General features: G+C 37.6%; 1 protein-coding gene and 1 pseudogene across 1 annotated transcript in view; one reads left to right on the top strand and one right to left on the bottom strand.

Moving 5' to 3' along the window:
* The window catches only part of Rab3gap1 (RAB3 GTPase activating protein catalytic subunit 1), a 106070-nt gene that overhangs the window by 74362 nt on the left and 19897 nt on the right, over positions 1–11811 (bottom strand). The window contains exons 4-5 of the mRNA XM_004626382.2: positions 6960–7092; positions 982–1060 (exon numbers count right to left, since the gene is read on the bottom strand). Coding sequence (XP_004626439.1) covers positions 982–1060; positions 6960–7092 — 212 coding nt within the window. The remainder of the gene's footprint in view (positions 1–981; positions 1061–6959; positions 7093–11811) is intronic.
* On the top strand, positions 2416–5399 carry LOC111815295 (annotated as a pseudogene).

The raw sequence follows: 11811 nt of genomic DNA, 5'->3' as shown, positions 1-11811 counted from the left end.
TAAGCCAGTTTTCTTGTTCAGTGTGCTACTTACTCCATTCTGTAGACCAATCACAAGGAAGAATAAAGAGATGCAGAAAATACTATACCAACAAAATGATTTAAAATCAGTGCGTAAACTTCTTTTAGTTAGGTTTCTCTTCTTCACCACCAATTCACACTACGGACATTTTTGTGAATTTTACCACCATCCTTCAACATAAATAAAGCTCACAGACTCTGAATAACTGCAAAAGATGGAAGTGACCTTTTAAATGTGATATGCCTCTTGCATTAATGTATCACATTTATAATTTAGATACAAATTGACTTTATCACATAACTGTGACCAACATTTTATTTCAATTCCACCTACCAATAAAATTCCAAAGGGTTATAAACTAGTCATTAAAATAATAGGTAAGTACTGCCCCACACTATGAAACACTGCAAGAGTAAAGAGCATGCCTACACATCTGATATCCTTAGAAAAGCCTGCTTGTAAGGATTACTCTTGGCTTGCATCTGGATATTTAAATTTCGAAAGCATTCTCACCCTTTCAAAATCTCCCAGAACTGATAAGGTGTTAGTCCCTTTGTCTAAAATGTTTATGCAAATACGGCTTATGCTAAACACCTGCTGTTTTGGTGGGACTAAAGTTTTGCTATATACTAACTAGAAGATGCCTACCTGACCAGCCCATCATTTACAATCTGGAAGACTTAGCATCTGACTAAGTTTTTCACTGTATTGTCACATGTTTCCAGGAATTAAGTACAACCAATATAATTCCATTCCACTAAAACTCTTCAAAAGACTTGGCCACATGTGACTTTTTCCTTTGCTGATTTTGCTTTGTAGTATGTTGTACTAAATTAGTGCTAAGTACAACTAACTAGATGGTGAGTCCTGTGAGTCCTACTAAGTCACTGGAGGTGGGGGCAGTTTTGGAGTCTCCCTGACATACACAGTAAAAGATACCTGAATAAAATGTATACATACCATCTTACCAGGCAATGTGCTCTCGGAGGAAAGTCATTATTCATACACAGCAAATCTTGCATAGATTGTGGAATAGCATCTATAAAAACATTTGACAATGAAAGAGTATGTTCATTTTAAGGCAGAATTTTATAAATGTGCTTTGAGAAAAACATACATCTTACTAGTCTATGTAGTTTTGTGTTGCTTAAAGATTTATATCTAGGACTAGCTCTGAGGTGGGAGAGTGATTCTCATTTCCTTTCTCCAAACAAAGCCAACCTATAAAAAGACAAGAATGGTATGTCATTCCTATGTTCATGCTATTTCTATTCCTAAATCCTGACTCAATTCCTCACACATAGTAGAAAGCATCATTTGTTCTCCTTGGCTTGTCCTTGTCTCTACTTTTCTTCGAAACTTGACTGAACTCCATAAACTCCATCCCAAAGTAGTATCACCCAAAATAGCCTATTATCAACAAAATAGCCTTTTCTGGGACATTAGCCATCTTAAAATTTTTTGTAAACTTCTACCCAGCTTTCCACCTCTAATTTCTATATCTTTAAACATTTCAACTATAACTCAAAATAAAATCTAGTATTAGTATTTATACTTATACATAAATTTAAAGCATAAAGAATATCTGTACATAAAAATTTTTCTTTTGTTGGATTATTGTGATTGCTCAGCAAATTTATAGTTAATTTTTTTTTTGGTACTGGGGATTGAACTCAGGACCTTCTACTGAGCTATCTCCCCAGCCCTATACTGTTAATTTACTAAAATAAATGGGATAGTACTAAGGATTTGACATTCCACTTAACCAAAAACAGTAAGCAAAAACTCTAGGCCAATAAAAGATCCAGTGCTCAAATCTTCTGACATCAGATAAAAATATTAATTGTGCACTTCTAAAAATCTAAGCTGATGGTTTGTAACTTCTACATTAGTTATAGCTTAAATCATAGCTAAATAAACTGTATAATATGTACTTATAAACAATATCTTAGCTACCTTATTTTTCTTATTCTTGTACATTAGTCTTTTGTATCAGTTCATCTCAAAAACACTCAAAATCTTAACAGTTTGTTGTTCATGTATTTCTTCTAATTAATACCATTTAAAATTTCTCTATCTTGGGCTGGCAAAATAGCTCAGCAGATTAAAACGTCTGCAAGCAGGCGCAGGGGCCAAGGGTTTGATCCCCCAGCCTGCTGTGCCAGCCCCGCCCCCGGGGCACACTGAGATGGCAACTGAGACTGGGCATGGTGGCACAAGCCTGTAATCCCAGCTCTTGGGAGGCTACAAACAGGCAGATCACTATGAGTCCAATCTAGTAGTGAGACCCTGAACACCCTGTAGACCTTTCCCCAAAATTAAAAAAAAAAAAAAAATTAAAAAACAAATTCTCTATCTATCTTGGAACCGTTTCCTGCATTAATAAATACCAGAATGTCTGATAATGAGCTAAGTGTTGTGGTGCATGCCTGTTAGGCCATAACTCAGAGGCTGAGGCAGGAGGATTAGTTTGAGGCTACATACTGAGTTCAGTTCAAATCCTGCCTAAATTACATAGCGAGACTATGTTTCAAAAAATAATTTAAAAAATGTTGGATCCAATGATCCTTTAGTTATTATCACACTTCCTGGCAACTAATCTCCTTTTTCTTATTCTTCAAGTACACATATTCATATTCTAATTATTTTATTTTGCTGTATGTTATATTTCATTTGTATGGTCAGCATCATCTATCTTAGTTTATAATGCTGAAAGTAAGTGTTACCTAATAGTTTTATCTGTAGGAATATGGTGTGGATAGCCAGAGGCCTGAGGTCTTACTGAGGAAATCTTGCCAAGTTTCCTTGTGGGAAGCAGCTTGTGTTTCCTGGTGGGCATCACCAGGGATGTGAGTGCTGACAGGTTGGTGGCTCAAAGTATGGACCAGGCTATGACCAAATAACACTGCTGCTTACAACTGCTCTCTCTAAAATCTTGTCAATTCCTTGAGATTTAGGAAGAAAAATCCCTGGTGTCATTTCTAGTGAAAGTAATGGGCTTTCAATAGTCCATCAAGGAAAGACAGATTTTCCTTTATTTTTTCAGAAAAAAAGAAAGAAACAAATAAACTAAAGGGAACCTTAGGTTTCACAGACTCAAGAAAATGAAAAAGTTTCTGAATACAGAAAGTCAGAAATTGAGATGTTCCTAGAAAAATGTAAGGAGAGAAAACTTGCTGCCATTTATGAGACTGAATAATCTTGGCAGTATTTGTCACCTTAATAGTGTATTTGAAGTATTATATCTGTCCTGCTTTTAAATCTTTCTGTCCTACTTTTAAAATATTATGTTAAAAAAGAAAGAGGTTAAAGATCGAAGTCAATCAAAAAGACAAGAAAAACCACAAACAACATTGTTTGCCAAGTTATTAATTTCTATGCAGTTTATATTTAGTTTATATGCAGTGTAGTCATTTCTGCTGAATAGCATCAGGCTAGTTTCCTCTTACATCCAGAGAAATACACTGATGCACTTGCTACTCAACCAAGATGCCTGCTTCCGGGAACTCAACTCTGTGCATGAAGAATATCTACAGCACCGTCACACAAAGTATCACAGTGTATTTTGGGAAGCATTAAAAAAACATGCCAACTCCTAGGAAAAAATGTGGCAGAATTATCTACAAAGGTAGAAGAAAACCCTCACCAGAAAGTGGAAATGAGAGGAATTAACAGCACAGACAGACAATATGAACAATTCTGAGAACACAAAGAAAGACCCCTAAAACGGAATAGAAAAAGATACATGACACAGAATTTGGTAACATGAAGAAAAAAAGTTCAAGTTTCTGTGGAATACCAATCATTAGATGAGAACCAGAGATAAACCAGTTTAAAATGAAAAGCTATCAATGATACACTGGAGGCTCCCCTTAAAGTAATCTCCAAGTATGTTTCTTTTCTTTTTTGGTACTGGGGGATCAAACTCAGAACCTTGCGCTTACCAGGTAGGCCCTGTGCCACTAAGCTATCTCCCTGGCCACACTCAAGTGTTTCATAAAAAGAGAGCACAAGATATAACACAAATGGGCCAGGGAGATAGCTCAGTAGAATAAGCACCTGCCTGGGAAGCGCAGGATCCTGAGTTCACTCCCCACTACTGCCAAAAAAAAGGATATAACACAAGAGAAGTCAAGAGTTAAAATTAATTGGTTAAGAAGTCTGCAATAAAACAACCTAGTCTTCCTTCTAAATTCTATCATCTGGGATAACTAACACAAACCAAGGATTCAAAGGACAAATGAAAGAAAATGAGTATGATTTTGAAGAGGACTTTGGAAGTATAAAAGTCATAATATAACTAATGGTTGTTGACCTGAATCTCCAGAAACTATTAAACCGATGGATACGAATGAAGAAAAGCCCATCAACAAAAGCTAAAAGCAAACTCATTTTGAGCAAGTGGAAAAATTATTTCAAGGTCAGCTGGTATTAAGGGCTCATTGCTTGTAGTGTGAAAGTTTAATAGAAAGAAAAGATTGGCTGCTTCCACAATGCTGGCAGCCTCAGTTTGCTGTAGTTCGATCCCCACAACACTCCAGCCATGCAAAAGTGCCCTGAAGGCATTCAAGGAGCAAAACACACACACACACACACACACACACACACACACACACACACACAAAAAAAAGAAAAGATTTTCAGAACATCAATGTGCCAGTACAAGAAAATGAGATTTCCAAAGTAGAAGACAGTTCTAAAATTTCTCTAGTGCCAAAACCAGAACTGAAGACCTTCAGATAGGCAATTTCACACTTTGCTTCAATGGAGAGGATTATAGACGATAAGTATTTCTGTAAAACCTGCCATCCTTACACTGAAGCCAGATGAAGTGTTCTGTTTGTCAAAATGCCTGAAATTATAATTATTTATTTGAGGTGCTTTGTGGTTAGTGGCTTGGAGTTCAATTTGGTTGTTGCAGTGTCTCATACGCAGCTCAGACTCATGGTGATCCTCCTGCTTTCAGCTTCCCCAGTGCTGGGGTTACAGGCATGTGACACTACGCCTAGACTCTGGTGTGCCATGTCCTGCCGGGGATTGAACCTCAGTCCCTGCGCTTGCCTAAGCAGGCACTTTAGTCTAGTGAGCTATCTTGCTGGCCCCTGGAGTTTGATTCTTATGCTGTTGGATTTTCTAAGATCAACACTCCTTTGATGATACCATTTAAATTGTCACTAGAGGGGGCTGAGGAGATAGCTCAGCAGAATAAGTGCTTGTCTGGCAAGTGCAAGGGCCTGAGTTCAATCCCCAGTTTCCCTCCCCCCCCCCCCCCAAAATCTTCACTAGAAGAATGGCAGGCAAGGCCAACTAATGATAGCTATTGATTATTTGCAGTTGCTCAGTGGTGCAATGCCTGCCTGACAAGCACTAGGTCCTAACTTCAATTCCCAGTCTTGCTATGTAGTTCAGGCTGGTCTTGAACTATGCAGTACAAGCTGACCTATAATTACAGTGATCCTCCTGCCCCAGTCTTCTGGGGGCTAGTATTACAGGCATGTGTCATCACACCAGGCTCAAGTAATATTCTGAACAACTACAACACTTAGACACTATTGGATTTCTTGGAGGATAAAAGAACAAAACCAGATTATGAGCACACAAACAAAACATTTAATCCTGATAAGGCTGCCAGTATATGTGCTGAGAGCAGTTCTGAGACTAATAGTACTACAAGACTCATGCAATGATAGGAACAAGGAATCTAGTGAACAAACAGGCATTTATTACTTTTTTTTTTTTTGGTGCACCAGGGATCGAACTCAGGAGCTTGTGCTTGCCAAGGAAGTACTTATACTACCCAGAATAAGTGAGCTATCTCCCCAGCCCCACAAACAGGCATTTACATGAGTGGATTTGGGAAACAAAACTTCCTGTGTAGTGCAAAGTTTAAAGAAATATGAAGGGAAGTGGTCCCTTTTTTATGATTCTGAGGTGAAAGTTACCAAAGAAAGGACTTTTTGAATCTTCTTTCCTCTCCTACATATATATTCTACATCTGCTCCTTGTTATTTTATAAGAAATTACAGAGTGAGTATATTTTCCTTGTGTATACAATATATAAAACAGACCTGACCAACAGTGGAAGAACTGATTATAGCAAAGAGCCTTTTAGCTTATCTTTTACAGTTACTGGACATAACTCAAACTGCGAGTTTGAGGACAGCCTGGGGTACAAAGTGAGTTCAAGGCCAGTCTGAACTACAAAGTGAAACCGTGTCTCAAAAGACCAAAAAAAAAGTTACTGGACATTATTGGTCTCTCTAGTTTTTTATATAACAGTGAGATGTGAAATACTGAAAACCATGTTAATTTTCAGAATTCATTTTCTTTCGTAGAGACAAGTATTGTTTTAGTCCCCTGGGAACAAACTTGTATAGGTGCTTAAAGGAATTATTCAAAAAGGAGGAATTCAAATTTTTGTATATACACCAATCTTTGTGTTTGATTTCTAAAATAAAGTGCTTGTATCTATATTCTCCATATTTTGAAGATTATCTTAAGAAAGAAAAAGAAAAGGTCATACAATGCTATATGTGCACAAGAAAAGACAGACTTATACTTGCAAATGATAATCTACCTTAAGCAGAAAACCAACACAATCTACGTATTTATTTTCTAAATACAGAAGGATAGAGTAAGCCTGCCCTATCCACAGGTTTGCTTTCTATAGATGTAGTTACCAAATGCAGTCCAAAAAATTAAATGGAAAATTTTAGAATTCATGTGTTAATTTTTATTATCATATGCTGCTATATTCTTGCATTAGTAACTGGCAATCTCTTATTCAGCCCAGTTTATAAAATTTATCAATTATAATATTTATCAAAGAATTTTTAAAAAAACAGTACAGGTATGATTTGATACTATCTGTGGTTTCAAGCATATATTTATAAATCAAAATGATAAGCACTCTTAAAAGTCAAGACATAAAAACTTGCCTTCTAATATTTCATCTTTTCCTTCTTTATCAGTAGATTCTTGTACAAGATAATGATGAGTGATAGAAAACTTGAAGTCAGCAAAGGAAATTTCATCTGATTTCTCTTCCCATGTGCCAGAAGTAAATACACCCTGTATTTAACAATAAAAGTGGAAAAACATCCATCTTAAAGTATTCAGTAGTTACTATTTTGTTCATTAATCACAGTGAATTTTACCTTTTTCTGTCCATTAATCTATAGTAGTTACAAATTATAGCTGACTTGCATATAAAGCTAAACAAAAATAGAAATGATTTATCACAATGAAAAGTCTTCTAGGATATTGAGTACCTTAAAAATTCTGATTTTCATGAGTCCCTGTATAAAATCATCAATACAGTAAATCTCATGTTCTTCACAAACACATAAAAATTTACCAATAACAGATTTTCTATTGGTCACTTTAAAAGTGATTAAATTTTATAAATTTTAAAAACCAGAAATACATGGCAGTAAAATATACTATTATAAAAAAAACTTAAAACTGGTAACATCTTTATTACAGTGCATAGCTTCATAAAGTAATTTATAGAAAGAATCAATATAAATGATAAGACATTTATAGCACTTATTTGCTAAAGAGGGGCTTCAAGCTTTTTTTTTGAAAGTTTGGTAATCAAAGTTCTTTAATTCTAAAGAACAAATTCTTAAATGGAAAACATATTTTAAGTTCCAAAGAGTCCCTTACATATATATCTCTTAAAAAAATGACGTTCCCCACAAGTCCTTTACCTTTCCACAGTTGTTTCCTGAGGAAAAGTAAATAGCAGTACTATGAGACAGAAAATACCAAACAAGCACTGTGCCAAGTAGAGATAGCCCCAAGCTAAACAAAATATACACATAACAATTCTGTTAATTACTAGCAGTAAGAAATGTTTACATGGCTCTATCTTAATGTTTCTGGGGTTTTGTTTTTAAAGCATAAAATTCAATTTATTATTTCTTTCTCAAGAGAGTTTTCTTCAGTCCATTAAGTCCCAGCTCCCCTTACATGGGCTTTGGTGGAGGTCGTAGGGCAGCACCAGCAGGTCTACATCGGGGTGGAAGTGTCTGGTCCTCGCAGGCTTCACGAAACTGATTTCTGACCACTTTGCCATGAACGGCACAACTCACACAGTAATGCAGCTTCACGAACAGCTTGGGAAGCTCATAACCATTGAAGACACTCACTTTGGAAATGTCCCTGATGACAGCAGCCTCCACTATGTTCCAAACGACAAACTTAACGCCCTTTATCCTTGGGTATGCACTGGGCTCAATTCATGCAGCAAATAGGCTGCATATGCGGCCCTTTTTGGCATGACCATTGTTCCTTTTTTTCTTCATCTTGGAAAGGAGGACGGGAAAGAGCTCTATTTTAATGTTTCTTGTGTATTATTGGCAAGGTATCTACAAATCTAAACTAAATTCAATCATATTTTTCAAACGTCCTAAGGGTATCTTACTGTATAAGTATATAGAATATTAATCTTTTTTGCCAGGTGTGGTGGAGCACACCTGTAATCCCAGCACTTGGAAGGCTAAGGCAGGAGGAGCACAAGCTAAAGGCCAGCCTAGGCTACATCAAGAGTTCCAGGACAGCATGGTTTACATAGTGATACTGACTTAAAGCCCAAAACTGAGGGGAAAAAAAGGTTAATCTTAACAGTTTTCATGTAAACTTAATCAAAAAATCATAATTTTATATGCACCTTTGTAATGAAGGTAACCTACATTAAAGTGGACAATTATAGCCTAACAAGTATCAAACTGCGGTAATATGACATACATAAAAGCTTAGTTTTAATATACAGAAATTAATATAAAAAATACAGAAATTAAGACTAAAGGAACAGAAGTCCAGAAAATTAGATAAGGCTCTTTCTAAAGTCTGCAGTAAAGCTGAAATATTGTCTTTAAATGCTAAGAAATATTATCTGATCTTTGTGCTATATTCAAGGTAATGCTATCATTCCAATGGCCACTTGAAACTTTTTAGGGGAGAGTCTACAGGGTATTCAGGGTCTCACTACTAGATAGGACTCATAGTGATCCACCTGCTTACAGCCTCCCAAGAGCTGGGATTTCAGGCTCCGGCCACCACGACCTGTCTCAATTGCCACCTCAGCATGCCCTAGGGGTGGGGCCAGCACTGCAGGCCTGGGGATCACCCCAGCCCCTGTGCCTGCTTGCAGGCACTTTAATCCTCAATGGCCACTTGAAAGAGAATTTAGTTGTATTCCATCATTCAGGCTCTGTTGCCAAAACAAATGTTTCAAAATTATTAGGTCAACTGCAAAAAAACACTCTAATGTACTTTCTTTAATTCCATTATGATACAGTCATTTGACACTGAATTCAAAGGTATTATACATTTACCATCAAAATAAGAATGACAACTCTCATTCATCAAAATTAATCTAGTAATCCATCAAAAATAACCTCTGAGCACCAGGCATGGTGGCACATGCCTGTGATCCCAGCACTTGGAAGATAGACGCAGGACTGCCATGTGTTCCAGGCTGGCCTGGGCCATATAATGAGTTTAATGCAGGCCTAAATTACAGAGTGAGACCCTGACTTCAAAAAGATTCCAAACAGCCAGGGAGATAGCTCAGCAGCATAAGAGCCTGCTTGGCAATCACAAGGTTCTGAGTTCAATCTCTGGTACCAAAACAAGACAAAACAGACAAACCAAATAAAACCAACTTTGACATTTTACTGTTCAACTGGACAATGAAAATAAAGTTAGAACAAAATAAAACTATTCAGATTAACTGATGATATGTATAAAATATGTAAAGGAATCTACAAATAAGTTACTAAAATTGACAAGTAAAATTCAAAGTATATAAACAAAAATCAACTTTAAAAAATATATTACCAACAATCTCTTAGGAAGTGAAAAATTTAAAAACTACCACTCAATAAACATTAAAATATCAAATATCTAGGAATATACTTAATAAGAACAAGCAGGATTCTTACCTAGAAATACTTCAAAACAATACCAAGAAAAATCAAATGCCTAATAAGAGTTGTTATTAAAAGATATCATACCATTAAGTTGTTTTCCCCAAGTTGATCTTTAAATCAACATAAGTCCATTGTGACAATTTGTGTCTAGATGTCCCCCCAAAGAGTCATTCAGTCATGATGAAGCAGGCCTCTAGCAGGCCTCTTTTTGATTGACTTACAGTCCAAGGCTAGGATTACAGGATGAGTGCTACACCTGCTGTGGGGCAGGTAACCTGAATACAATATGAGGAAAGAGGTTTGCTCTCTGCTATTTCTTTTTTTTTTTTTTTATCCTGCCTCAGGTTTATTTGTACAAAGAGCACAGGAGGACAGCAGCCCCCAACAGATAGCACCCCAGGGGTCACACCAGTCCTTCTGTTTTTACATCAGCAGATAAGAGTCTTTTACTGTGAAGCCTACATGGCCTCAGCACCTATGGGATCCTGGGCCTTTGGCCGGCAAGGCCTGAGATCCTTGGCAGTCTGGGCGCAGATATGCTTCCCAAGCTTGGGGTGGGCAATACAGGCAAGTCGAGTGAGCCTGCGGTTTACTCCTTTTGGGATGATCTTGGGCTTGATGACGGCCTTGATAACCTCAGCATGCGCACTCATGGCCTTTACATTGTTTGCTTGCATCTTCTTGAAGCCCCTCTTGTTGTACTTCTTGGGAAAATGCATGTTCCTAAGGAACTTGGGATCTACCCTCTACAGAGGTCATATCTTTGTGACCGAGGTTTCACAATGCCATTTCTGTGCAATTTTTGGAACTGGTTGTACATGGTGTGGTTCTTAGACTTGGCAATAACTGCACTAAAACTACCTCTCGTCCCCTTTTTCTCTTGTGCTTTTGCTGTTTTCCTCCACCATGAACTGTTGCTCTCTGCCACATGCTGCCCTCCCTTGGAGCCAGCCCAATGTAGACTGAAACCTCTACAAACTCTGAGCTAAATAAACCTGTCCTTCCTTCCTTCTGGATGCCAGGTATTTTATCTCAGCAATGACAGAAAAGTCACTAAGACAATTTGGTATCAGAAAAGTAGGGTCATTTATACCTGACCATGTAGTTCAATAGACTTTGCCAATGGCTTGTGGCAAGAGTTTGGAAAAGTTCAGAGATGTTGCCTGAAAGAGTAAAGATGCAACATCTTAGGCTGTTCTATATGAGAGATCTCGGCTAGAGCTCTAAAGACCAGAATGCTGATAGAAATACTGCCAGTGAAGACTAGGCTCAGGAGGTTTCTCCTCAGAAAAAGGACTTCACTGGTTGCTGGACTCCACATGATGTGTGTTACAGCTTGGCAGAAAGTTTGTCTGCATGTTGCTCATGTCCAGAGACTGTGCCTGGGGCTGAAAGTAAATGTAGTGGTCTAATCTGGCAAAAGAAAGTTCAAGGCAGTTGAATACTGGGGCAGTGGCATGGCTATTGTTGGGGGCTTTTAGCCAGATTTATGTTGAGAATCAAGGGCAAAGAGCCCTGAAGGATGATTTAAATATGCTGTGCACTACAAAGATAGAGCTAAAGAGTGCAGCAGCCAGGGTTTGATCTGTGGTGCGCAGCGCCGGCCCCACTCCCAGGACATGCTGAGACAGTGATTGAGACTGGCATGGTGGTGTGCACCTGTAATCCCAGCACTTGGGAGGCTGAAAACAGGAGAATCACTGTAAGTCTGCTCTACACAGTGAGACCTTGTAGACCCGGTCCTAAATACATTAAAAAAAAAAAAAAAAAAAAAAAAAAAAAAGGATTGCTGAGAAGAAACGGAAGAGTATAAAAAATGCCCAAAGAGCATCACAAGAAGCATCATGTCTCA

Source organism: Octodon degus, unplaced genomic scaffold (assembly GCF_000260255.1).
Source record: "Octodon degus isolate 3935 unplaced genomic scaffold, OctDeg1.0 scaffold00014, whole genome shotgun sequence".
NCBI lineage: Eukaryota > Metazoa > Chordata > Mammalia > Rodentia > Octodontidae > Octodon > Octodon degus.
Note: the sequence above shows the minus strand (reverse complement) of the source record. Positions and strands in the feature narration are given on the sequence as shown.